Source organism: Capra hircus, chromosome 21 (assembly GCF_001704415.2).
Source record: "Capra hircus breed San Clemente chromosome 21, ASM170441v1, whole genome shotgun sequence".
NCBI lineage: Eukaryota > Metazoa > Chordata > Mammalia > Artiodactyla > Bovidae > Capra > Capra hircus.
In genome coordinates, this window is record NC_030828.1 from 21,771,737 (window position 1) to 21,799,681 (window position 27,945).

General features: G+C 47.6%; 1 protein-coding gene across 1 annotated transcript in view; it reads left to right on the forward strand.

The window, feature by feature from the left end:
• The window catches only part of ALPK3 (alpha kinase 3), a 68,266-nt gene extending 40,666 nt beyond the window's left edge, over positions 1–27,600 (forward strand). Inside the window, 9 exon segments of the mRNA XM_018065857.1 lie at positions 10,319–12,401; positions 12,995–13,142; positions 13,521–13,648; positions 13,783–13,818; positions 16,827–17,107; positions 17,663–17,751; positions 18,403–18,626; positions 21,127–21,175; positions 21,772–27,600. Of these exon segments, the coding sequence (XP_017921346.1) occupies positions 10,319–12,401; positions 12,995–13,142; positions 13,521–13,648; positions 13,783–13,818; positions 16,827–17,107; positions 17,663–17,751; positions 18,403–18,626; positions 21,127–21,175; positions 21,772–22,117 (3,384 nt within the window). The 3' untranslated portion in view covers positions 22,118–27,600.

Genomic DNA, 27,945 nt, shown 5'->3' on the forward strand with positions numbered 1-27,945 from the left:
GCCACCCTCTTCTCCTTTTGTCTTCACTCTTTCCCAGCATCAGGGTTTTTTTTCCCAGTGAGTCAACTCTTTAGATCAGATGGCCAAAGTGTTGGAGCTTCAGTTTCAGCATCAATCCTTCCAATGAATATTCAGTGTTGACTTCCTTTAGGATTGACTGGTTTGATCCCCTTTCTGTCCAAGGGACTCTCAAGAGTCTTCTTCAACACCACAGTTGAAAGCATCAGTTCTTTGGTGCTCAGCCTTTATGGTCCAGCTCTCGTACCCATATGTGACTGCTGGAAAAACCATAGCTTTGACTCTGTAGACATTTGTTGGCAAAGTGATTTCTCTGCTTTTTAATACTCTTTCTGGGTTTATCATAGCTTTTCTCCCAGGAGCAAGCGTTTTTTAATTTCATGGCTATAGTCATTGTCCACAGTAATTTTGGAGCCCAAAAAGATAAAATCTGACAAATCTACTATTCCCTGGCCTGGCCTATGCAGTCAGAAACTCAGAAGTAAGTACCAGTATAGAGAGAGATTCAGGAAAAGCCCTTCAAGACAGGTCTGAGAAATAGAAGAGGGAAGAGAATGGAGGAGAATCTTTCTCTCTGTTCGGAGGAGCTGTGGTCCCAACAAGGTGGGATCAATTTCTGTTTTTTTTTTTTTTTCTCTTCTGGATTTCTTCCTTGGTCCAGGACAAGGCCTCATGTATGAAAGTATATGACAGAGAAGGCTAAGTGAAGCCTAACTATCTGGACAGAGGAATGGAAAAGGTAATCCTAAGGACTCAGGAAGTAAAGGGTAGATCATGGAGAGGAAGTTTGGGGAAAGTGACTTTATAAGCTGTTTATAAATTCCTGGGCTTATTTCCAAGCTATTCATGCATGGATCTGGTTCTGAACATTGTATCAAGAAGAACTAAGAGGGACCTTCCTCAAAGTTCAGTGGTTAAGACTTTGCACTTCCAATGGAGGGAACGTGGGTTCAATCCCTGTTCAGGGAGCTAAGATCCCACTTGCCTCTGGGAGCAACCAAAAAAACCCACCAAGAGACCATCATCCAAGTCCCAGACTGGCCACTGGGTGGCACACACACAGATCTGAATAACACTGCAAAGACTTTGAAAATGGAACTGACATTGAAACTACAATCACAGAAGGTTGAATGGAACTTGGAGCCTGACCACAACCAAGTAGATTGTCTGCTGAGACAAAAGTATTAACATCCTCAATAGGATTTATTCAAGAAACCAGAATCTCATAATATTCAAAATGCCCAGGATATAATGAATATTACTTGGCATATGAGAAAGTAAGGAAAATCTCAACTTGCATGGGAAAAGGTAGTTAAAGAATGACAATGTCAAGATGGCAGATATGTTGGAATTATCTGACTGTAAAGCAATAACAAAAAGTAAGGGTGTGCACTCTGGAAATAAGTTGAAAAATAGAAAGTCTTGGCAAAGAAATACAAGATGTGAAGAACTAAATATTAATTTTAGAACTGAAAAAATAAAATAATTGAAATAAAATGACTTGCTGGTTAGGCACAACAGAAAAATGAGGACGATAGATAGTCCTGTGCTTTGAAATAGTCAGTGTACTTTGAAAATAGTCAAAATTATTCAATTTGAGTAAGAGAGAGAAAAAGACATGAATAGAACCTCAGGCATCTATGGTACAATAGCAAAATGTCTAAAATTCGTGTCCTTGGATACCCCGAAAGAGAGAAGAGAGTGTGGTGCAGAAAAAATATATGAAGAAATAATGGCTGAAAACTTCCCAAATTTGGCAAAGAAATCAAAACGAAACCCCACAAACTTACAGATCAAGAAGTTCAGCAAACCTCAAATAAGAAACACCCACATAATTCCATGCCAAGGAACAGCACAGTCAAATTGCTGAGAACTAAGGACAAAAAGACAATAAAATCTTGAATGTAGGAGAAAAAAATGATGCACTGTTTATAGGGGAACAGTAACTCAAGTGACTGCAATTTCTCATCAGAAACAGTAGAGGTTAAAAAGGAAGTGAAATAATATTTTTTAACTGCTGAAATAAAAGACTCTTCAACTGATAATTCTATATTCAGCAAACATATCTGTAAGCATTGAAGGTGAAATAAAGACATTCCAAGATGAAACTAAGGGGCTACATCACTAGCAGACCTGTTTTTAAAGAATCGCTAAAGTAAAATTTTCAGACAAAAGGAACATGATACTGGAAGAAAACTTTTAAATATCTGGGTAAATGTAATTATTTTTCTCCTCTTGAATTCTCTAAAATATGTTTGAAGGCAAAAAAATAACATTGATAGTTTTTAATGTATGTGAATGTAATATTAATATATAAAGAGAGAGGGTAAAGGGACCTATGTGGTGGTAAGATTGCTTCATTTCACTTGCCATGGTAAAATGTTAACTTTGAGGAGACTGTGGGAAGTTAAGTGTATGTATTTTAAGCTCTAGAGCAATAATTAAAATACTATACAAAGAAATATAGTAAATATCACAACATGTAAATTTAAGTGGAATACTAAGAATTGTCAAATAATCTACAAGAAACCTGGACAGGGGAAACAGGAAGAAATAACTGAAGTAACAAATAATAAAATAATTGATGTTTAAGTCCAAACATCTAAATAATTATATTAAACTTAAGTGATCTAAATACATGAAGTAAAAGACATAAGTTTTGAGACTGTATCAAAAACACATTCCCAACTCTAAAAATTGACTTCAAGTCCAATGGTAAAAATAACAGGGCTTCCCTGGTGGCTCAGTGGTAAAGAATCTGTCATGCCAGTGCAGGGGATGGGTTCAATCCCCAGTCCAGGAAGATCCCACGTGCTGTGGAGCAACTAAGTCTGTGCACCACAACTATTGTGCCTCTGCTCTAGAGCCCGAAAGCCACAACTACTGAGCCCACATGCTGCAATGACTAGAGCCTGCGCTCCGCAACAAGAGAAGCCACCACGATGGGAAGCCTGCACATTGCAACTAGAGAGTAGCCCTAGGGCAGCAACATAGACCCAGCATAGCCAAAAATAAATTAATAAAAGTTTTAAAAGTAGAGTAATAGAAAATATATATAATGCAAACACTAATCAATGGAAATTTGGACTGGTTATGGCTCAGATGGTAAAGAATCTGCCTAAAATGTGGGAGACCCAGCTTGGATCCCTGGGTTGGGAAAATCCTCTGACAAAGGGCGTGGCTACCCAAGGAGATCAGCCCTGGGATTTCTTTGGAGGGAATGATGCTGAAGCTGAAACTCCAGTACTTCGGCCACCTCATGCGAAGAGTCGACTCATTGGAAAAGACTCTGATGCTGGGAGGGATTGGGGGCAGGAGGAGAAGGGGACGACAGAGGATGAGATGGCTGGATGGCATCACTGACTAGATGGACGTGAGTCTGAGTGAACTCCAGGAGTTGGTGATGGACAGGGAGGCCTGGCGTGCTGCTATTCACATGGTCGCAAAGAGTCGGACACGACTGAGCGACTGAACTGAACTGACCCACTTCAGTATTCTTGCCTGGAGAATTCCATGAACAGAGGAGCCTGGTGGAGTACAGTCCATGGAATGGCGAAGAGACACGACTGAGCAGCTAGCTAACACTTTGACTTTCACATATTAAAATCAGACAAAGCATGTGTGTGCCTGTTTGCCTGGAATTCTCCAGGCAAGAATACTAGAGTGGGTTGCCATGCCCTCCTCTAGGGGGTCTTCCCAACCCGGGATTGAACCTGCATCTTTTGCCTCTCCTGCATTGGCAGGCAGCTGCGTCTTTACCACTGTACCACTGGGAAGCCCCCAGACAAAGCCAACTTCAGAGCAAAGAAAATTACCAGGAAAAAGTAATGAATTGCATAATGATAAAAGAGTCAATTCAAGAAGATGAAAATGAGTTTGCCCCTAACAACAGAGCTTCAAAATACATGAAGTAAAGCTCGCAGAACTAAAGGGAGAAACAGACAAATCGACAGTTATAGTTGGAGACTATATTTTAAAACTCCTGTCAATACTCAACTGAACTAGCAAACAGTAAGAATAGAAAAGAACCAGGGGATTTCCCTGGTGGTATAGTGGTTAAGAATCTACCTGCCAGTGCAGGGGACACAGGTTCAATTCCTGGTCCGGGAAGATTTCACATGCCACGGAGCAGCTAAGCCCGTCTACCACAACTACTGAAGCCCATGTGCCTAGAGCCTGCACTTCACAAGAGAAGACACCACAGTGAGAAGCCCATGCACCTCAATGAAAAGTAGCCCACTCTCCTAAACTAGAGAAAACCCAGGAGCAACAATGAAGACCCAGCACAACATAAATAATTTTTTTTTAAAGACTAGAGTTGAATAGCCTTATCAACCAACTGGATCTAATAGCCATATAGAATACTCTGTGTAACAACAGCAGAATACTTACTAGTTTCAGGTACATATAAGACCTTCACTATAATAGATCATATGATGGGTCATAAACGTTAACAAACGTAAAATGATTGAAATCATACAGAGCATATTCTCTGACAAAAGTGAAATAAAAGTAGAAATCAGTGATGGAAAGATAATAGGAAAGTCTCCAAACACTTTAAAATTAAACGTCACTTTTATGGGTCAAATAGGAAGGACTTTAAATCAATTGGGAAATATTTTTAACTGAATAAAAGTGAAAATACAACATCTCAAAATTTTGCTGCTGCTAATTAGTGTACTGATGAACATTTATAGCATTAAATATTTATTTTAGAAACACCAAAGGTCTGAGGTCAAAACTCTGAGCTCTTATATTGAGTAACTAGAAAAGAAAGAACAAGATTAACCCACAGCAATCAAAAGAAAGGAAATAATAATGAAAAGAGAAAAAACAGTGAAATTGAAAACTAAAACTATGGAAAAATAAACCAGAATCTTATTTGAGAAGATCGATAATATTGATAAACCTCTAACAAGTCTCACAAGGAAAAAAAAAAAGAGACAAGTTACCTGTATTCAGAATGAAAGAGGAGCTTGATTGTGGTAATCATTTCACAGTATATAGGTTAAGTCTTCCCCCTAAAATCTTTAGGGCTGCATGGTTTCCTGGGAAATTATATCAAAGATTTAAAGATGACGAACCCTCGATATGAGCCCTGGGTGTGGGTTTCATCAAGAAATAGATTCCAGGTCCTTGACACTGCCCAGCTCCATCCCTGTTAAGCCCTTGGCTTTGAATCCTGCTTCCCAAAACCACCGCTCCAGCACCATGCCCTCTCAGAGGGTGACAAGCCATAGTATTTGTCATTCAGTGGTTCATTTCTGTGAACCTCCTATGTGCCTTGGCCTGTGAACATTGCAAAGGTAAATCAAACTGGTTCCTTAATCTCTGAGAATTTACAGGGAAGACAGAAAGACAAGATAGCAAATTAAAACTACTAATGTTCTTCATAATGAAAAAGCTCCCATAGAACCAGCTAGTTTCACCCCAGCTCACACAAGTTTTATTTTTAAGAAGTACATGACATTCCTCCTCAGAGCTCTACTCAGTTCCAGATGCAGACACACACACACCATAGTGTTTAGAGACATAAACCTTTATAGTTATTGTGCACCTAGTCTAACCCTGGACCTGAGCTGGGCCCTCTTCACAAGGGAAGAGTTCAAAGATTAGCAGATGAAACATGTGCATGAAACAAATAACTGCCACAGAGAATGAAGGTATAATGATAGAATTAGGTACATTTGCCATGGATACATAAGACAGGAAGCCACTTAAATTTTTAGGGATGGAGGAGGGAGCTCAAGGGCTTCCTTGGTAGCTCAGCTGGTAAAGAATCCGCCTACAATGCAGGAGACCCTGGTTTGATTCCTGGGTCAGGAGGGTCCCTGGAGAAGGGATAGGCGACCCTCTCCAGTATTCTTGGGCTTCCCCGGTAGCTCAGATGGTAAAGAATCTGCCTGCACTGCCAGAGACCTGGGTTCAATCCCTGGGTTGGAAGACCCCTGGAGTAGGGCATGGCAACCCACTCCAGTGTTCTTGCCTGGGGAATCCCCATGGACAGAGGAGCCTGGCAGGCTACAGTCCATGGGGTCACAAGGAGTCAGACAAAACCAAGCGACTAAGCACAACACAAGGGAACTCAGAAGTCTTCAGAGAAGAGAAGAAACTTGAGGGAAGTCTTCAGGGAAAAGGAGTCCTACAGGTGAGCAATGAGAAGACTGAGAATGTCCAGCAGAGAAGAAACAAAGTGATTATAAAATAGCACAGTAGTCAGTATGGTGTCAGTGCTATAGGATGGAGGAACCCAAGAGATGAGCTTGGAGAGACAGACCTGGCTCTCCTGCTGAAAGGCCTCACTGATTGCACAAGGGCCTGTTTACTTATTCATTTTCATTATTCATTAGCTTTTGTGGAATATGTGTCATAGGCACATGGTATAAAATTCGTGAAGTATGAGAAGTTTTTAGAGAATATTAAACCTTCACCCTTTCTCTACTGCCCCCACCCCATTCTTCTTCCTGAAGTCAGTTGCTGTAACTGGTATGTTGGGCATCCTTCTAGATCTGTTTTCTGTGCATTTACAAGTATATGTGTCTGTATTTCCCACACACGGGTGGTGTATGATATTTTCTGTCCCAATACCTTGCCTTTTTATTTGGATATTTATTTTACTTATTTGGGATGTGGATGTACCAGAATTCATTGAGTTAATCCCATATGGAAGTAAGTTAGATCATTTCTTGCTATTTTTGTAGTTGTTCAGTTGCTAAGTCATGTCTGACTCTTTTCGACCCCATGGATTGCAGCACGTCAGGCTTCCCTGTCCTTCACCATCTCCTGGAGCTTGCTGAAGCTCGTGTCCATTGAATGAGTGATGCCATCCAACCGTCTCATCCTCTCTTGTTGCTTTCTCCTCTTCCCTCAGTCTTTCCCAGCATCATATCTAGTCTTTTGCTATTGTAAACTATACTGCAATAAATATCCCTGTATGTATGTCCATTTGAACATGGAAGTATTCTATAAACTCCTAGGAATGGGATTTTGGGGTCAAAGAGTGTGAATATTTTCAGTTTAAGTAGGTAAAGCCAGATTGCTATCCGTGGAGGCTGTGCTGATGCCTGTTTCCTCACACCCTGGCGGGCAGAGAGTATTCTTCAACTTCTTGCTGTATTAGGTTGGGGCTTTTAGGCTTTAACCTGTAAGTGATGATAAGTCACTGAGAGGCTTTTAAGCAGGGGAGTGTCACAATCAGATTTATATTTTGGAAAGATCAGTTGGGCTGCAAATTTGCAGAGGCAAAGACTAGAGTCAGAGACACCAATTAGGAGGCTTAGGCAAGACAGAATTGTTGGCAGCTTAGATTAGGCTCTTGGCTGTGGAGACAGAAGGGAATGGATATTGAGATAGTGAAGCTGTAGGTTCTATAGGACTGATCAGTTCAGGGGTGAGGGGGGGTGAAGATAGCTTTAATCAGCAGTTCCAGTCATGGGACTTCCCTGGTGGTCCAGTGGTTAAGACACTGCTTCCACTGCAATGGGTGCAGGTTCAGTCCCTAGTCCAGAAACTAGGATCTCCCATGCCGCAAGGCAAGGCCAAAAAAATAAAAAGGTTCTGTTCACATGAGCCATGTGTGCAAAGTCAGCATTTTCTTTGTAAATTTAAAGCTCTCGTGTCCATATTAATATTTCCTAATCCTAGAATATGAGAAGTAAAAAGATACTAGCATTCAGCAGTTGGACTTAATATTTGATGGCTCCTAATAGTCTCTAAACTTTTTTTTTTTTTTGTATTCATACTGTTCATTCAGCATCCCATGTGGAAGTGAAAGTGTTAGTCAATCACTTGAAAGTGTCCAACTCTTTGCAACTTCATGGATTGTAGCCTGCCAGGCTCCCCTGTCCATGGGATTTCCCAGGCAAGAATACTGGAGTGGGTTGCCATTCCCTTCTCTAGGGGATCTTTCCAACCCAAGAATCGAACCCAGGTCTTCTGCATTGCAGACAGATTCTTTATTGTCTGAGCCACCAGGGACAGCATTCCACATTCAGTAAAGTAGCTTTAAATTCTAGACTTGATTATAGCTTATGCATAAAGTCTTTCATTATATACTCCCTTTGCTCTTTTTTAAAATTGGAATATAACTGCTTTACAGTGTTGTGTTAATGTCTGTTGCACAGCATTGTGAGTCAGCTATAGTTATACATGTGTCCCCTCCCTCTGGAGCCTCCCTCCCAGCCTCCCCCCATCCCACCCTCTAGGTCGTCACAGAGCACCAGACTGAGCTCCCTGCGCTATATAGCAGGCTCCGTCTAGCTATGGTTTTGTGTGTGGTTCTTCTGATACTTAGAAATATTTGTATGTGATAATGTATAATTTAAATTCTATATTAATATGTCTATAATTTTATGTTTAATGAATGTCTTTTACTTTCTTATGAGTGGTGTTTCCACTTCCTCCCTATCTTTTTTCCCTTTCATTTTCTCTCTCCTATTAGCCCAAAGTTGTATTTCTAAGTGGCTATCTTTCTTTATATATATAAATATCCTATATTTCTATTACCTGGGTTTTCAGCTTTGAATCATGCCTCTGATTCCTAGCTTGTATAAGTGATTCAGTTACGGCCCTCACACCACTCATCTTCTTGCTCCTTCCCCTTCTATGCTAGTTGTATCATTTCTGCATTGTCAGGGCATAAGCACTGACATTCTGATCTGCCACTCTAAACTTTTTTGTTTTAGTCTTGATTAACCAGAGGGTTAACTGCATATTCACTGTTCACCATCAGTTGTTTTCCTGTGGTTTCCCAATCATTTTTTGGTTGACCAAAGTTTGTTCTCCAGTAATTTCCTCCAGGGCCCTGGGAACACTCATCCTTAAGCCCTTGCATATTCAAAAACAATTTTCTTAGCAATTTTCAGGAGGTTTCTTCAGGAGTGTGTTTTTTGTTGATGTTTTTTGAGATCTGCCTCCGGTAGGCTGTTGTACTTTTCTTTCCCTGACTCCATTGGACATCTCCCTTATATGTCTTCTGCTGGATTTCCACCCAGTCTTCCGCAGTCCTACAGTCTTACAGCCTCCCGGTTTCATCTGTCTGCTTTTGGCAGTCCTTACCTCCCCATGCTTTTTTGAGACTATAGGTTTTACCAGCCTCCAGTTCCACTAACAGTGGAATTTGCTTTATTTTTTCTTGTTTACTTAGTTGGTTTTGAGCATATCCAAGAGGGAAGAGGCAAATTACTGTTCAGGCCACTGTGTTTAGATAGAAGGTCCTTTAATTATATTTATATGTGTGACATTATAGAATAAAAGCAAAGAACTTGCGATTTGAAGTTAGACACTCCTGGCTTATAAACTCTCCTGTTTACTGTCTGATAATGGACAAACCACATTTCTTCTCTGACCATCAGTGTTCTTATCTCTAAAGTAGAGGTAATTCTTATAACTATTTCATATTGTTGTGAGGAGTGAGGTAATGCCTATATAGTAAATGAGGGCCTAGCATACTGTTTTGCAAATAGGGGGTGTTCAGAAGGGTGACATTGTAACATTTCATGGATCTCCTGGCATACATGTCATTCACAGCGACTTTAACCTTCTATGACTGCTGCTGCAGCTAAGTCACTTCAGTCGTGTCCGACTCTGTGTGACCCCACAGACGGCAGTCCACCAGGCTCTCCCATCCCTGGGATTCTCCAGACAAGAACACTGGAGTGGGTTGCCATTTCCTTCTCCAGTGCATGAAAGTGAAAAGTGAAAGGGAAGTCGCTCAGTCCTGTCCGACTCTTCGCGACTCCATGGACTTCAGCCTACCAGGCTCCTCCGTCCATGGGGTTTTCCAGGCAAGAGTACTGGAGTGGGGTGCCATCACCTTCTCCGACTAGCATTATGTAATTACTGCTCACTCAGCATTAATGGTGATGTTGCCCCCGATGCTGTCAAGGAGACCCTTCAGTACTCTCCCACCTCACCCATCATTCTATTCAGAGCAGTAGTGCCATAGGACAGGGAAAGGTTGATTGCTCAGAAGCCCTGAGAGAAGACACCCCTTCAAATGGTAGGGGTGAGAGGAGGGGTAGTACGTGAACAGAGTCCATCAGGAAAGGCAAGATTTCTTCAGGGAGAGGGGGGAAGGCCCAGAGCTAGACCTAGATTCTGGATATTACTTTATCTGGACTCTGGGTTCAGGGGTTTGGTGGGTGGGCATGGGACTTTGTCACCCCTAACAGGCCTGAGAAACCAGGTGACTGGATTCCCATCATGGCAGTTTAAGGCCCGAGGAGACTGGGACATCAGATTGGAAAGAGAGCTTAAGGCACCTGTAGTTAAGTTCTTGCTTTTGTCCATGTGTTCCCAGGTCCAGGAGTCCCAGGCAACCATAGCTCCTGCATTGGCCAGCAGTAGCTCTGATCCAGTCTCTGCTGGTCACAGCACCTCTAGAAGTCAGGGCATCATTGAGCCCATGGATGCAGAAACCCAGGAGGACAGGAGAATGTCTGTTGACCAGAAAACAGGAGGTGAAAAGAATACAGAGGTGCATAGGAAGATGCAAGTGGACGGGAGGACGCAGGGAAACCAAACAGAAGCCTCCCAATGGACTCAGACAGATAGGATGGCACAAGTGGATGTTGTGATGCAAGGAAGTGAGAAGTCAGAGTCAGACAGGAGTTCCCAGGAGGATGTGATGGCACAAGGAAGGGTGGGGACACAGGCAGCAGAGAGGACCCAGGAAGACGGCCGGGTGCAGCAAGACAAGGGGACACAGTCAGAGGGGAGCATGCCCTCAGCCACGAAAGGTCACTCACAGAAGGCGTCCACGAGCAGTCTCAGCCCACACTCCAGAGCCCCCAAACGCCCACCTTCGGAGGATCCTAGGTCTCCTCAGGTTATTGAAGGCTTTGGACAGAGCCAGGAAGAGTTCTCTGTCCCAGACAAACCAGGTTGTATGCTCACATCTGACAAGACACCAGGACCAGCTTCTGGGAACGAGGAGGAAGCTGTGCTGGGTCCCCTAGCAGGGGGCCTTGCTCCCAGGGCACAACTGCCTCCTGAGGTCCATTCGGAGCAGGTGGGAGGAGAGCACTCTGGAGGGCTGGACTGGTTCGCTCCAGGGAGGGACAAACCAAGGGAGGGCCTGTTCCAGGGTCCGAGGGAGGAAGAGCTGGGAAGAGTGCCACCTGCAGCTCTGGGTGGCCATTCTCCAGGGGGCTTAGGCCCCGAGGGGCTCTCCTTGCCCTCTCCCCCTGATGCTGGCCTGACTCGTCATTCCCAGGAGGGGCTGCCCAGCACCCCAACTTCTCAGCCCAGGAGTGCAGCTGCCTTCCTGCCCTCTGAGGACAAGACCTTGCTGAGCTCTGCTCCCTCACTGCACCTGGGGCCAGGGACACCCAGCCAGAGTCACCCTCCAGAAACCGTGGCGGCAAACAGCGAGGGGGCCTGCGCCAAGGTGCCAGATGCGGACGGGAGGACTTCAGGTCCCCGGACATGTGACCCTGGCCTCATAGACTCCCTGAAGAACTACTTGCTTCTGCTGCTAAAGCTGTCCAGCTCAGAAACAAGTGGAGGGGGCCCAGAGTCTCAGGGGGAAGCTGCCGCTGGGGATCCGATGCCCCTGTCCACCCTGGCCCCCACCATAGAAGTGGCCGGCCTGAGTCCGCGAACGTCACGGCGCATCCTGGAGCGCGTGGAGAACAACCACTTGGTGCAGAGCGCGCAGACCCTCCTGCTGAGCCCCAGCACCTCCCGCCGCCTCACCGGCCTCCTGGACCGCGAGGTGGAGGCTGGCCGGCAGGCCCTGGCTGCTGCCCGGCGCCCAGGCCCCAGCCCCCTCTCGGTCCCTGCCATCGTGGTCGGTGAGGCGGAGGGCCCTGGGCTGGCCTCAGGAGGATCCAGTGAGGGTGAGGGAGAGTTTCCCCTTGAGGGGCCTGGCCTCCTGGAGGCCTCCCGGGAAAGCAGCGTGGGCGGGCTGCTTAGGGAGGAGGGTGGTGGGCAGGTAGCCCCCGGGCAGGGCCTGCTGTCAACTGAGAGCAGAGCCCAGCAGCCCTCCCCAGAGGAGGAGGCCCCTGGGGAGGCGCTCCCCGCGGCGACGCCCGAGGAGCTGGCTCTGGGGGCCCGGAGGAAGAGATTTCTCCCAAAGGTAAAAGCTGCGGGAGACGGAGAGGGTGCCAAGCCCGAAGAAAGGGAAAGCCCCTCAGTCTCTCCCAGGGGCCCCAGGAAGGCCCTTGGACCTGGGTCCCCAGGGACTCCTGGGCGGGAGAGACGCTCCCCAACTCAAGGCAGAAAAGCAGGCATGCTGGAGGTGCCGCGGGCAGAGGAGGAGTCGGCAGCAGGAGACCCAGCCCCCAGCCCGAAAGCTGGCAGTCTGGATGCTGAGCTGGCCCTGGAGGAGGGCAATCAGGATGCTCTGGCCAAGTCCAGGAAGGCCAAAGACCTGCTGAAAGGTGAGTACTGGGTATGGCCTCCCAGGAGAGGACACTGCTGGGTCACCTGCCTGCTGGAGACCTGGTGCACTTCTGTAAAGGTATTCCCATGTAATAATCCCACAGGCTGTAGAATCAGAAAGGCTTAGTTTTTGTCCTGGCTCTGTGGCTTGGAGCTGATAATAGGACCAGCTTCATAACATTATGAGGTTAAATGGCATAGAATAAATCAAGGGCTCGTCCTGGGGCCCAGCTTCAATAGCATCCTAGCTCTAGCATCATCATCATTGTCGTCACTACCATCATCCCCTCTTTGCAGACTCGTCCCATGAATACAGAGTGGTGCAGACAGGACTCAAATGCAGGGTCCTAGGGTTAGGAGCCCAGGCTACAGGCTGAACGTCCTCTCTTGACTGCTGTTTTTGGCCTCAGCTGTGAGGCTGTGCCTGGTCTGGAGTGGGGCTGCACGGCTGGGTTCTTTCTGGCAAAACTGTGTGATCTGAACTCAGGGCAAAGGCCTCAGAGACACAGATGTGGCGGGAGTGGGTGAAGTGATGAGTGTGTGTGGCGGTGGGGAGAGGACTTACTCCTTTCCACTGTGCCCTTGATCCCAGCCCCACAGGTGATTCGGAAGATTCGGGTGGAGCAGTTTCCTGACGCCTCAGGCAGCCTGAAGCTCTGGTGCCAGTTCTTCAACATTCTCAGTGACTCAGTCCTGACGTGGGCCAAGGATCAGCGTCCAGTGGGCGAGGTGGGCAGGAGGTAAGCCAGCTGGGTGCCACCCCCACCTGGCCTCCTAAGACATGGCAGCAGTGATCATGTGGGCGCATCGTCCCAGCTTTGGATCCACCCTCTCAGTTAATCCTCATAGTAACCCTGTAAGAGACACTCTAGTACTCCCACCGTAAAGAGGAGAACATTGAGGCTCAGAGATATTAAGTCATTTGCCCAGAGTCCCACAGCCAGTTAGAGTCAGGATCGCAAACCTGGCCTGCGTGATGCAAGCCTGGCTCTGCCCAGAGCTCCTGGAGCCTGTGCTCACAGCAGCCTGTGACAGTGGGGTCTGAGGACCCTCAGGACACAGTCTGGCCTGGGCTGTGCCATGGTGATGGCCTCAGGGGGAGGGTCTCCTCTCTGCAGTGCTGGGGATGAGGGGCCCGCAGCCCTGGCCATCGTGCAGGCGTCCCCCGTGGACTGTGGCGTGTATCGATGCACCATCCACAACGAGCACGGCTCAGCCTCCACTGACTTCTGCCTCAGCCCCGAGGGTGAGTGTGACCCTGCCCCCTCCGCCTGGTCTCTGCTCCAAGGAGGACAGGGATAGTCATCTTTGCAGAGGTAGAGCTCTCTGTGGGCATGCCTACCTGAGGACAGCAGCTTCCTCTGCTTTTTCTCCACACAGTGCTGTCAGGATTCATCTCCAGAGAAGAAGGACAAGGTATGGTGCCCCTCGTGGGGAGGAATGGATGGGCCTGTGTCCCTAGGCCTGCCTCTGCAGGGGTTCTTTAAAGACTTGGTGGTGGTGGTTTAGTCACTCAGTCATTCCGACTCTTGGGACCCCATGGACTGTAGCCTCCCGGGCTCCCCTGTTCATGGGATTCTCAAGGCAGGAATACTGGAGTGGGTTACCATTTTTTTCTCCAGGGAATCTTCCCAACCCAGGAATCGAACCCGGGTCTTCTGCACTGCAGGCAGATTCTTTACCAACTGAGCTACAAGAGAAACTTGGAATCTGTTCCAAATGCCACATTCATCTCCACATACAGCTACCCTTTCCTCCTAGTTTAGCATGTGGCTTGTGGAGGAGGTGGAGGGGGACAGCTGTTTCAGAAGTTGAGAGGGGAGGAAGGGCTAGAGGGCCATCCCACAAGGAGTTCACTCAGCCTGTGCCCTCTCCCCTCGTCAGAGCCCTTGATTGAGAGCAGGACTGGCTACCAGCATACTTCTCCCTGCCGGCTTCCTCCCTGGAGTTTCTCATAGGAGTCTGTGAATTGCTGCATGAGACCCACATGAGGAGCCTGCTAAAAATGCAGTTACCTGAGCCCTGCTGCAGACACTCTTAATCACAGTCTCTGGGGAAGGACCTAACATGATTGCGTGTCAGTAGACACCCTGGTGATTGTCATACACCCTGAAGTTTGACAAACAGTTTGAAGGCACAAATATTAGAGGAAGAGTTTGTGTTGCTTCTGCAAAAGACACATTAAGGATTTAGGACTGCGAAGGCAGCTGGTGATGGAAAGCTTTCTAGAGCTTCATGAATTCCTTCATTCTTTCACTCCTTTACTCATTCATTCAATTAGTACCTTTTGTTCAGTTATCAAATCAAAGTTGATATCAAATATAACCTTATGCCTAAAAACAAATAACACTTTTTTCTCATAAAATCAGATTTTCCTATCTTGTAAGTGTTGGTTTATTTGAATTAGGAGCCACTCAGTGCTTTTGGCTAACATATCTTCTTTTTTTTTTCTATTTAATATTTATTTATTTATTTGGCTGCACCAGGTCTTAGTTGTGGCTTGTGGGATCTAGTTCCCTGACCAGGGACCGAACCTGGGCCCCCTGCACTGGGAGCATGGAGTCTTAGCCACTGGACTGCCAGGAAAGTCCCTGACATATCTCTTAAATCTGTCAAGTGTATAATAGTTCTTCATCCCTCACTTGTTTTCCCTCCTTACCATTTACTTCTTGAAGTCACTTGATGTGTAGACTTCCTTCCATTTCAGATTTTGTTGATTGTATCACCATTTAATATGTTGCTTCATCATGGCTTCCTCTAAACTGGTGATTAGCTTGAGGTGCTCCAATTCAGGTGCAAATTTGGGGGAACATTTCACAGGTGAGCTGTGTGTTTTCCTTCTGCCTCCAATCTTCAGGCACATGATATCTGTTTGTTTTAGTAATACTAAGAATGATCACTGTGAATAAACTCAGTGATCTATCCCCTTTAAAGTAAGAAAAAAAAAAAAAAAAAAAAAAAAAAAACAGGAATTCTCTGGCAATCCAGTAGTTAGGACTTGACTCTCACTGCCAGGCCTGGGTTCAATCACTGTTAGGGGAACTAAGATTCCCACTTACTGAAAGGCACAGTTTAAAAAAAAAATTAATTAAAACTGTATCTGATATAACCCCTGTTGTTTTCGAGGAGTTTTAGCAGTCACTGATTATTACATCAATCCTTTATTTCCTTAAGGTTTATAACATGGAGTATTTTAATTCTTTCATTTCTTCTTTATTCACTAGCTAAAATTTTTCAGTAAAGAGGAAATGTTTATTTGGTAATCCTGATACATATAGGTCCAACAAAAAAATGAATGGAAATTACTTTCTTTTCCCACTTGCTAAGCTTTCAGAATAATGAATTAGTGCTGTAACATCTTCCACAGGTCACCAATAAGGGTTTTTTGTTTTTTTCCAGGAGGAAGGTTTTTTTTGTTTGTTTGTTTTTTATAATTTTGAAAGTATGGATTTTAACACATTTGAATGTTCAATACTTTGCACTTATTCTTTTGGTTGGTAAATTTGTCTCTCTCTTTTTTTGGCCAATGAAAGCCCTTCAGGTTGGCTATACTTCACTTACTTTCTGATCCATAGATGTTTCTGGTAAATCCAAGACACTTCCTGCCATTTGTTCAGGGAGTTCTGGTTCCTTTTAGTGGAACATAGGCTTCCCTCATAGCTCAGTTGGTAAAGAATCTGCCTGCAATACAGGAGACCCTGGTTTGATTCCTAGGTTGGGAAGATTCCCTTGAGAAGGGAAAGGCTACCCACTTCAGTACTCTGGCCTGGAGAATTCCATGGACTGTATAGTCCAAGAGGCTGCAGAGTCTGACACAGCTGAGCGACTTTCACTTTCACTTAAGTGGAAAATGGTATTTAGTGATCACAATTTGAGCGCTAGGAGTACTCACTGCTATTGGATTGGTCTCAAACTTTTTTTTCAGTCAAACATGTTGTTTGAGATGGAATCACTTAGTCACTTGATCAAAACACCAAATTCTAAAACAAACTAATCCTGATAGTCTGGATTGATTGCTGCTTCCTCAGAAAACCCCTGCCTTTCACAGACACAGGCTGAGCCCTCACTTTCTCACACACAAGCACTGTTGAATGACCGAGGGTTGCATAACTACAGGGTCTGCCCTCAGGAGCTCACAGTCCAGTACGGACCCCACACTGCACCCCCAAAGAGCAGTAATGGACAGAGTGAGTGTACCAGTTCCAGGCTTTTCCTGCCCTGTGGACTCTGCATCAGTCAGAGGGAGCTTCTATAATGTGTATTTATATATTTGACCTCTCCCTGCAGCATGTGGGATCTTAGTTCCCTGACCAGGGATTGAACCCACACCCCCTCCATTGGAAGTGTAATCTTAACCCCTGGACAGCCAGGTGTGTCCTGAGGGGGAGTTTCTAGTTTTTTCACATTTTTCCTGTTGCTTCCAGTGGGAGAAGAAATTGAGATGACCCCCATGGTGTTTGCTAAGGGTCTGGCTGACTCTGGCTGCTGGGGAGACAAGCTCTTTGGGCGCCTGGTGAGCGAGGAACTTCGAGGGGGTGGACACGGTTGTAGCCTAAGGAAGGCCTCCCAGGCCAAGGTCATCTACGGGCTGGAACCCATCTTCGAGTCAGGCCGCACGTGCATCATCAAGGTGTCCAGCCTGCTTGTGTTTGGGCCCAGCAGCGAGACTTCTCTCCTGGGCAGAAACTATGATGTCACCATCCAGGTACTGTCCCATGCCCCTGCCCCTGCTTCCACCCTCTCATCCCCCCCTCTTCCCAGCCTGGTCCTGTTGGGAAGCCCCATATGGAGGCGGATGCCAACTCAGTCTCTGCTTTACCTTGATGAGAGCCTGAGATGTAGTCCAGGCTACATCTTTGGGACCATAGTCTTCAAACTATATTTTTCAGCAGAAACCTTTTTCACTTCCCTCAACTGTATCTTGCACAGAGAAGCCTTATTTGTGAGGGGACAGGGGGTAACTGTGGGTGGGGCAGGTGCCCCACTTTCTGCAGCATGGCCTCTGGGGTACAGCCACCTATCACTAGGGCTCCAGCAAACACAGTTTGGAAACCACTTTGAAAACATGTCCAAAGCCTCTTGTTTTACAATGAGAAAAATGAGGTGCAGATGAGGGAGGCGGGTAGGAGTGAACCCCACCCTCCCCAGGGCTGGGATCCTCCCTGCAGCCTCTAGCAGACAGCTTCCCACTTAGAGCAAGGTGTGACTGAGAGCAGGGGCACTTCCATGCTGACCAGAGTTGGTTCTCTTCAATCTACAGGGGTGCAAGATCCAGAACATGAGCCGGGAGTACTGCAAAATCTTTGCAGCTGAAGCCCGGGCTGCTCCTGGCTTTGGAGAGGTGCCTGAGTAAGTGCACAGGGAGGGGGCCATGCAGTCTGACTTGAGCTTCTGCACAGAGCCATGATTCGCAGCCTCCTGGGGACTCCCTGAGTAATGGTCATGTGCAAATGGGCCCCCAGCTAGCCCATGCTCAGCTTAATGGTTCCATAGAATCTAGAAACAAAGACCTCAAGATTCACGGCCCACTTTAGAAAAGCTTCTGCTCTGGTCTCCAGTCTCCTCTCACCCACCCGAATTTCCTACCCCTTCTCCCAGTTTTTGCTGATTGTGGGGTTTAGGCGTGGCAAGTTCTGGGCCTCTCTGAAGGTGACAGGGAGGCTAAACCATCCAGGGTCTAGTGGGCGTGGACACAGTATGGCTGAATCCTCTCAGAGGTATTCCTTTCTGTTTGTCACTTAGGGGTCTCAGCCCCTCACTCAGGCACAGAGGCCTCCTGGGGCCAGAGCAGGGTTCAGCTCTCATCCCAGTGACCTCAGAGGATGGACAGGACCCTGAAGCCAGTGGGGAACTCCTGTCCTTGCTGCCCTTCAGGCTCAGAGCTGAGTTCCCTTTTTGGAGGGGTGTTCCTTTTGTCTCTGAGAGTGTGGAATTGAGGTGAAGGAAGGTGCTCTCGGGGCACAGTCAGTCCCGCTCACTGCGGGGTGGCACTGTGTTTAGGATCATCCCACTGTATCTGATCTACCGGCCTGCCAACAACATCCCCTATGCCACCCTGGAGGAGGACCTGGGCCAGCCCCTAGAGTCCTACTGCTCCCGGGACTGGGGCTGTGCTGCAGCTCCTGCAGCGCCTAGCAGCTCTGAGGCCGTGTGGAAATGCCAGACCTTCCAGCACTGGCTCTATCTGTGGACGAACGGCAGCTTCCTTGTCACAGACTTGGCAGGTATGAAGGTGTGAGGTGGGTGTGTGCATGTGCAGGAGAGCATGCGGAGGGCAGGGCACTGGTGTGCAGTGCACTTCCGCATGTGTTCTCTGCTTTCACAGTAACCTTTTAAAGTGCACCGGACAGAAACCACTTTGTGTGCAACCCTAGTACATACCAGACCCTCATGGAGCCTAGTCTGTTACTGCAATTGTGTTTTAAGGAGTATACTCCAGGCTCTACTTTAAAAATATATTATTTCAAAGACTGTTTCATGGGATCTAATTCAAGCTGCATGACCACGTTTTCAAAATCACCCTCCTTCCCTGCAGCTCTGCTCTGAACTTTCTTGCTCTCCAACTTCCTAAACTCTCTTCTCCCCTTGCACACAGAGCTTTATTGTCTCCTCCTTCTCTGTTTCCCCCTCAGTCTTTGGTAAGTGTGAAAGTGAAAGTCGCTCAGTCACATCTTACTCCTTGCAACCCTATGGACTATATAGCCCATGGAATTCTCTAGGCCAGAATACTGGTATGGGTAGTCTTTCCCTTCTCCAGGGGATCTTCCCAACCCAGGGATCAAACCCAGGTCTCCCGCATTCAGGCAGGATTCTTTACCAACTGAGCAGTCTTTAATAGTTTATTATTAATATTATGTAAGCAAACAGTCTCTCATACTTCTCTTTAGTCTATTTCTATTTTTCCCATTATTCAGATTCTTCCCAAAAAAGGGAGGCCAGCAAGCGTGAATTCTCCTTCTTTCTTTGACTTCTCCTCTCCAGGCTTACACTATTTAACCAGACCTGGCAGGAGAAAGGAAAAGATACAGTTCTGTCTACACACATTGGAGGATGCTGGGAATGTCACGCATTATTGCATTTTATCCCTGATGTAAATAAGTGAGAAAACCAGGGCCAGAGATAGAAAACTGACTCTAAGTGTGCTTAGGATTGGGGGCAAGCTGTACAATAAATATTTATATATAACTCTAGATGTTGAAGGGTGAGATAGTAACACATTAAACTGTTATTCACTCCATTTGTTAACTCATAAATTTTTCCTTCCCTTCTTCTTTCCTTCCTTTTTTCCATCTAACATTACTAAGTATTGAGAAGATAAAAATGTGAATTAGGAATAGCCATTGTCCTCAAGTATATATGATAAATATACCAATTTCTACAATGGGATAATAATATAGTAGAAGGACTTGGAAATCAAAGAAAGTCAAGCCTTAAAAAAAGAAAAGAAAAAAAAAAAATTCAAGTCCAGGCCTCTTATTTTCTAGCTGGGTCTCTGTTTTACAGAGAAGAAAAGAAGCTCAGACAGATTACGTCTTTCATCCCTCTGAGCTTCCATTTCCTTTCCCTCTCTAGGAATAATAGTATCCTCCCTGCCTCTCTCTCAGACTTATTATGAAGATTCCATGAGACTGTATTTGGGAATGCCCTCTGCAAACCAGAGTTCTGTGCAAGTGAGGGATCATGAGTATTACCATGCAAAATGGAATGTGAAAAATGCTGAAAGAGAAAAGACAAAGAAATGAATATTTATTGCATAACTGCTGTGCTTCAGACACTAAGTTAGGGTCTGACACCTACCATGATCTCTTAATTCCCCTACAAGATGAGCAGCGTGATCACTGGGTTTACTGTCGAGGATTAGAGATAGGAAGTGACTGGCCAAGCACACACGGCTCCAAAGCGACAGAGCCAAAATAGAAAGCCAGATCTACCTGGTTTCAAGCCCACATCCGTGCTGCTCTGTCATCTACTGGACTCAGGCCTGTTAGTGAGCTTGGTTCCTGGAGGAAGGCAGCTGGACAGTGCAAACAGGGAAGGGCGGTCACAGGCCTGACGCGCGATGTTAAGGTGCTGGGGTAGCCTGGCCAGGGTAGGATGTGTTTCCTCCATTACTGTTTGCCCAACTCTGTCCTTCAAGGCTCTCTTAACCTTGGAGCCCGTCTGGCTGCTTGGAGTGCTTGCTTGCTGCCTTGATGAGTATGTGGCAGCTGGTCTTACCCATGCTACACTTCTGCCAGTCCAGCCCTGGTATACCTTTCCATTTCTACCTCTCTCTCTCTGTCCAGATGGGCTAATCTGTTAAGGAGGAGGAGAAAGTTTTAGCTCGAAGCCAGAGACTTGCCCAGTTTAGGATGACCTAATCTCACCCAGTAGAGACAGAATAGCTTAGCTGGAAGACTTATGGGTCTAGGAATGATACTTTAATTCACAGTGGTCATTGTACACAGACCGTGCCCAGTTAGTAAATGAATGAATGACTGACTCTGCTGAAGTTACTTAATTTCCTCACCGTGAAAATGGAACTATCATTACTACTCATAATACAAATATACCCATACTGCCCCTGAGACAGGCCTGGTGATGCCCAGCGAGAGGGAACCCAAAGATGTACCTAGAGCTTGCCTTATTCCCATCTAAAATGATACGCATCTTGGAGACCTGGGGGCCCTAGAACTGCCCCAAGCTACTACCAGCTCCCTGTACTCTCTGTCTTTCTCTTTTCAGGGGTTAACTGGAAAATGACCGATGTGCAGATTGCTACCAAAATGCGAGGGTGAGTGCTTCTTTGCGACAGAATGCCCTCTGAGAGGCTGCTTGGGGTGTAAAATGTCAAAGTTCTTCTGGTTCTCCATCCCTAAGGTGCTGAACCTTGTGACTCAATAGCCCCAGTTGTGCCCAAGGCCATGTCCCAATGTCTCAGGGACCTCTGCTTCTCACCTGCTGCGGCCCTGACCCCAGATCTTGACCAGCAGCTCTTGCCACCCACAAAGGACCACCTGGCGTTCTGGGGTTGCAGTGAACCCGCTCCTCTGCTTTCTCACAGAGAAACCTTTTGGAGGTTCATCGGGGGGCAGATAAACAGGGCCTGTGAGTGGAGTGGGGACCTGGAGTCTGCACTAATTTATGTTGATAAAGTAGAGCCTCCTCACACCAAGCGATATCTCACGTGATGAGTTCTGTGGGCCAGGGCCAAATGAGGCCTCAGATTAGTGAGGTTTTGGGTGCTGCCAGTTGAGGTGGACTCCCCAGCACCCTGAGGTAAGGTAAGAGGTACCTTGGGCATGACACCATGCCATGGCCACCCCACGGTCTGCCCTGAGGACTGTCTCTCTGGGTGGGACCCCACTCAGCTCTTGTGTCCTGCCACAGGTACCAAGGCCTCAAGGAGAGCTGTTTCCCCGCCCTGCTGGACCAGTTCGCCTCCTCCCACCAGTGCAACACCTTCTGTGAGATGCTGGGGCTAAAACCCCTCAAGGGCCCAGAGGCCACCCACCCCCAAGCCAAGGCCAAAGGCTCCAAGAGTCCATCTGCCGGCAGGAAGGGCCCCCAGCTGAGTCCTCAGCCCCAGAAGAAAGGCCCCCCGAGTCCCCAGGGCACCCGGAAGAGTGCCTCGGGCTCCAAAGCCACCCCTCAGGCCTCAGAGGTGGTCGCCACCCAATTATTGGGACAGCCTCCCATCCAAGAGGGGGGCTGCAAGGCCCAGGGCAAGCGGTAGCCCCCACAGGAGGCTGGGGGCCTCCATCCAGCAGCAGACCAACAAGGAAGCAGCTCAAACTGCCAGAGATGTTCCCAGTACAGAACCAACTGGAGCAGGTGTGCCCCAGGAGGCTCCACCCAGGGCCTTTCCAAGCAGCCGCTCCTCACTCAGCTCCTCATCAGACACTGGGCGTGTGGCACCCAGTCCTGTGGCCTCTCCTGGTGCCACTGTCAACAGGGCTCCCAGGCCCCACCTCCAAGTGCCTGGCAGCCTGGCCGTCCTTGAAGTTTACACTGGCCACTGCTGGGGCTGCCCTGAGTCCTCTGCATGATCTGCAGCCAGTGTCCTGCCCAGACCCTGCCGCTAACGTCATGCTCTGGGGCATGTGGGACAGCATCTCCCTTCTCCCTTTACTTGGCTCTGATCTTTCCCTGCCCTCAGGGCTCCAGACTTCCTCTGCTCTGTCTGGCCTGGTGACTCTCAGGGTCTTTTCCTTCAGCCATTTTGCCTCATTTATCCCAGCTTATCTTGCCACTAACCTGTCCCTGAGCCCGAATGGGGCTCAGGGCCCTTCCAGGGCCTGTCCCCTCCTTGTGCAGTGGTCTTTGGTGATGCGTGTTCATGCTCAGCCTTTCCCTGTTGCTCAGGCACTCACTCCCCTGCCTCCCCTGCCCCCTTGCTCTCCATCCCCCATCCCTGGCTTTGAGCCCGATTGCAGCCTGTGCCTGCCTTTCACTGATTGTCCCTCTACCCTAGGGCTTCCTAGCTGACCCCCACCCTACCCACCACACCTCGGGAAGGAGCACACCCTCTGGCCCCTCAGCCGCCACCCCCAGTACACCTGTCCCCTCCTCCCAGGCCCTGTGCCATGAGGTGAGGGTTGCATCAGCAGCTGTGGCCAGAGGGAAGGCGTCAACTTTGTGATACCTTGTGCTCCTTACTGAAAGGAGAGGGGGTCACAGTGAATTCCACACTGCCCTCTTGACCAGGGACAGAGGGCTGGACTCTTCTCCAGAGGGAGTACGCGTGGGAGTTCTGGGAAGAATGCAGCCCATCCCCACGTGGGGTGGACAAGCGTCTCTGGGGATTAGGACCCTGCCTCCAACATTCAGCTCTCAATCCTGGGCCTCCAGCTCTGGGCCTCAGTACGGGCTCCTGAGGAGGAGTTGTCCTCAGCCCAGCACCCTGGGTCTTTCCTGAGAGCCCTTCTTGAGGCCTGGGACGGGGGAGTCTAGAGCTAGCCCAGTCCCCTTGGAATGCAATAAAGGCAGCCACTGTGCATCCAGCTCACCTCCTCTAGTGTGGTTGTAGGTGTACGGGGTCAGGGTCCCCCCCTCCCCAGGCAGGGTTTTCTGAGGACATCCTCCAGTCCCTGGACCCACTGGAAAGATAGATCCATGGTTTGGCTCCTGGATTGACAGTCTCAGCCTTCCATGGCCACAGCCAGACAGTCTGTGCTTATACCACTGGGAAGATGACTTGGGTCCCTGAGCATGAGGGTGCTTAGGCCTGTGGAACTGCTCCTTCATTTGGAAGAGGAATGCAAAGAAAGGAACCCAGGAAAGGAGTAGAGCTGGGGAGACGCCCAGTGTCTCCGACTGCCTCCACTGCAGCAAAACCAGCTGAAGGGATGACCAGTGCCGTCGTCCTCTCAGTTACTCACGGACTGTCTCCAGCTTTCCCAGCTACAGAGGTTTCTCAGCCCCAGCCCCACCCAACTGCCCAGGCCTTTCTTTGCCCCATATTTCCCCCCTCCACTAGACATTTCTGACTTCTCTACCTCCTCTTGTGCTCAGGTGACTCCACACTTTTTCCTCTTGCCCCAATGTGCCCCCCACTCTCCCAGCCTGCATATCCAGACTGCTTTGGTGAACTGAGAGCTGAATGTTGTTGATTTGTTTGTTCACCCACCCATTCATTCAGACATACTGAGCAGACTTCCTTTATGCCAGACTCTGAGCTGACCACCAGTGGGAGGCAGAGGTGGTCTCAAAAGAGACACTGGCCATTATGTTTCTCAGGTTTTGAGTAACAGGAATGGACTTGGACCAGTCTAAAGGAGGAGCAGGGACTCATGGGAAGGGTGTGGGGTAGTTCACAGGACCTAGAAAGGCAGGAGCCATCGTGGCTCTGGAGCTTGCCTCCCAGGAGCTGCTGCCATTGGCTCCAGTGGGTCTCCTTCCACTCAAGATTCAAATTCCTGTCCCAGAGCTCAGGGCACTGTGGAGTAGGGGAGAGGCAGTTTTCCAAAGAATGGGGATTCTCGCCAGAAGAGTGGTGGAGGTTAAGACGGGCTTGGCAGGCAATCACTGGAGAAACGCTGACACAAAAACACACCCTTCTTCCCATATGATACATTATGACTCTCACATGTGACCAAAAGCAAATTACTTTCTGCTTGGGGAGACCACTCAAGGTCAAAGCCAGTGACCAAGTCCAGGGGTAGTGACCAGGGCTGCCATTCTCTGAAGTCCAGTGTCACAAATTATACTCTTCCCTCTTTTATCATACTCTCATCTTGAAATTCTGCAACCTGTGGAAGGAATATGACCCAGCAAGAAGGGAGGTGTGAGTAAAGGCTACAGCACACTTCCATAACTGGTCATGAGAACTAGTATTTATGACTAGGGAATTTTTTGGATCTTCAGTCCCAAAGTCCAGTTCCTTAGTGGTCCTGCCTGTGGCAAACATTAGCCAGTGGATATGGAAAACCAGGAAGCACTTTAGAAAACGCCCCATGTCCATCTGTACCCTGCCCCCTTTTAAATAGCCAAGATCTTATTTTCCCTCAATAGGTTAATCACCCTAGCTACTCCTACACATAGTCTTTATGTATACTCCTATTCCAGATACACTCCTGTCCTAGCTATGTGTTGCTCAGAGGTACAAAAAACCTGAGCCAGCCAGATGCCTAGGACTTTAATTCACTTGAATCATTACTATGAATCTTTGAAGATGTGTTCTTAGGGACTAAAACCTCTACACCAGTTGCATCCTAAACCTCAGGTATGAGAAGAGCTTTGAGATGTAATAACGCCCCTCTTCACGCTTCAACCTGTAGGAGAAATAGCACCATGAACAGGTTGCAGGTTTGGAGCTTATGCTCCATCTTGCAGGCCTTACCCAGTTTTGCAAGGTATTGTTTTCAGCTGGTGCCACATCTGAGTTTTCAGCAAACTATTTCACTGTATTTTCAAGCTAACCGCTTCTAGACGTCTGGGATCCTAACAAGATGAGCAGATGCCATAGGTGTCAACCTATTTGCTATGAAGTGCCTTCTCTGAAGATTTAGAACACTTGATAATCCTGTGGATTTTGATGGGCGAGGTGTCACAGGTCAGGAGAGCAAACCAAATCCAGAAGGGCCCATAATGGTCAAGATGGGTTCCCACCTCATTAAAGCCATAGTGTAGGGGTAGACTGAAATGAATTCAGCCATGGGTCAGGAGGAGGCATCGTGGGAGAGAGTGAGGGAGCCACCTCCCTACCCCGCCCCCCACATGCTTGCCTGTGCCTTGAGAACCCTATCCTGGCGTGTCTGCTTAGTGATGGTGGCCACACCTGTCTGTGGCTGGGTGGGTCTGAGCCCCTTTTCCTGAAGGCCAGCATGGCCACCTAGTATGCTGTAGCCAAGCCCTAGACTGCCCCAGAGCCCAGTGACAAGTCAGAGGGCTGTGTCTCAACAGGCTAATAGTTACTTGTTGGCCAGAGTATCTCTTGGTTCCACACTCTGGGTTCTCCTGCCACATTTTCCAAATCAAGACTTTCCAAAAGCTACACACAGCGCTCTGCTCTGCCGAGGCTGCCATGTAGCTCCCCAGTATGGCACAGATAAATCCCTCAAGCACCCTGGGTCTGCCACAGGCAGCCTGGTGGCAGAATCGTGTGTAACGGCTTGTCCTGCTCAAGAGCCTTCACTTGCTCTGGGCCCAGCCCAAAGCTGGCAGTCTTTTGGGTCAGTCAGTAAGTGGGTTGGAGCAAGAAGATGCTCCCACCTGACATTTTTGCCTGAAATTGGGCCTTAGTGGTAAGGAATTCACAATGCAGGAATTTCTTCTACATTAACAAACTATTCTGACCTCAACGGATCACTTGATCCCCAGGAACTTTATCAGGGGAAAAGTTTGCAGTTCTGCATGTTTTATCTCCCACCTCTGACTCATTACATATGTCTTAACAAAGCATCTAGGGAAACTGCTGATCTCCAGGTCCTATCAACATGATGGAACATTGAAGTGCTGAGGTCAAGGTCCCCATGAGGCAGGTTGTGGCACGGAGCTGTGCAGCTAAAATATTACATATTTTTAAGCAGGACAGCAATAGAGTCCTGCGGCCCTGCCACCTGAAGATGGATTGCTTCTGATGTTCTTTGCTCATCAAAATGGAGGGGAAAAAATGATTTCGCTAGATCAAAGGGTTCATACCAAATGCCAAGAGGTGGGTGAATTTCCTTTAGCAAGAAGACCATTTCTGGGAGAGCACCTGCCATCGGAGTCACCACATTTTAAAGTTTACAATGAGCCAAAGCCCTCCTGGTGTTTTGCACTGGCCAAGCTGGGCTGTGGTAGGAGTCATTATGACTTCGCCCGCCAATCTGATAGTAACACTGATACCTATAGTTCCTGCACGAACATGGTATCACTTTTACCGTTTTGGTAGGGAGGGGGTAACTGATGGCTTGTGCTCATCCTATGCTACTGTAGTCATTCTCATCCCACTCATCAGGGCCATTGTGGGGGTTATACCTGTTTCAGAGTATATCCATTTCAACTGTACGCTCAGAATAACTAACCTTCACTGGTTTTGAATTTCCACCCAGTCTACTAAGGCGCAAAATTTAGTCTATTAAATATCTCCTTGGATGGACAGACCACATGCTTTTCTGTTGTCCCCAGACATTGGACTTAGCTTGAAGTCAGTGTCCTATAGAATCCCCTCCCCGGGTCTGAATATTTTCTTTTCCTTTCCATTCCCAAATAATTGAACATAGATCCCTTTGGGGGAAGGCTGCAAGGAAGGTTCATAATATGCAAAATAAGGCTTTTCTTCAAAGATATTTGACTTCCTCTCCATTGAAAGTCTGGAAATTAAGTGGGAGATTTTGACTCTACCTTGGCAGTTTGAGACAGGCCTCTTTGCCCGACCAGAAATCTTTAGTTATGGTCATGACTGGGTGATATCTTAGGCACTATCCGGTCTTTTTCATTCCTGGGACCCCATGATCGATAACCATAGCTGGGGGTCTGATTTCTATGCCCATGTCCATCATGCTGACTCCTCTACTGTGTTCCTTCTATTTATCTATCTCTGCTGCTGAGATCAGGGAGTTCATTTTCACAAGGCCTCTTCCAACCAGCATTCCAGGCCCAGAGAGGAATGCCAGCAGAGCCTCCCTCGCCAATTTCTCACGACCATCTTGTGGGTCCTGTCAGAGAACAGTGAGAGCGTAGTTGGGCTGGATGCTTGCCAGGGACCCAATAAAGCCCTCTTGTTTCCTGAAATCTGTGAGTTGCTGCCTTTCTTGGCTTTTTGGTCTTCTGTTACAATTTAGCGTGGGTCAACATATCCACTCCACATGGTAAGAACTGTGGCTGTTTGAGCTTCTCCAGTATCTCTGGTGAGTGAGAACACATCAGTAAACAAAACCTGAATCAACAAACTGTGTTGTACTATCTTGGTCAAACAGCCTTAAAGTTTCCATAAATTTCCCCTCTGTTTTTAGACAAGGTATATTAGCTAGCTCATAGGGCTTTGCTGGTGACTCAGTGGTAAAGAACCTGCCTGCAATGCAGGAGACGGTTCAGTCCCTGGATCGGGAAGATTGCCTGGAGGAGGGCATGGCAACC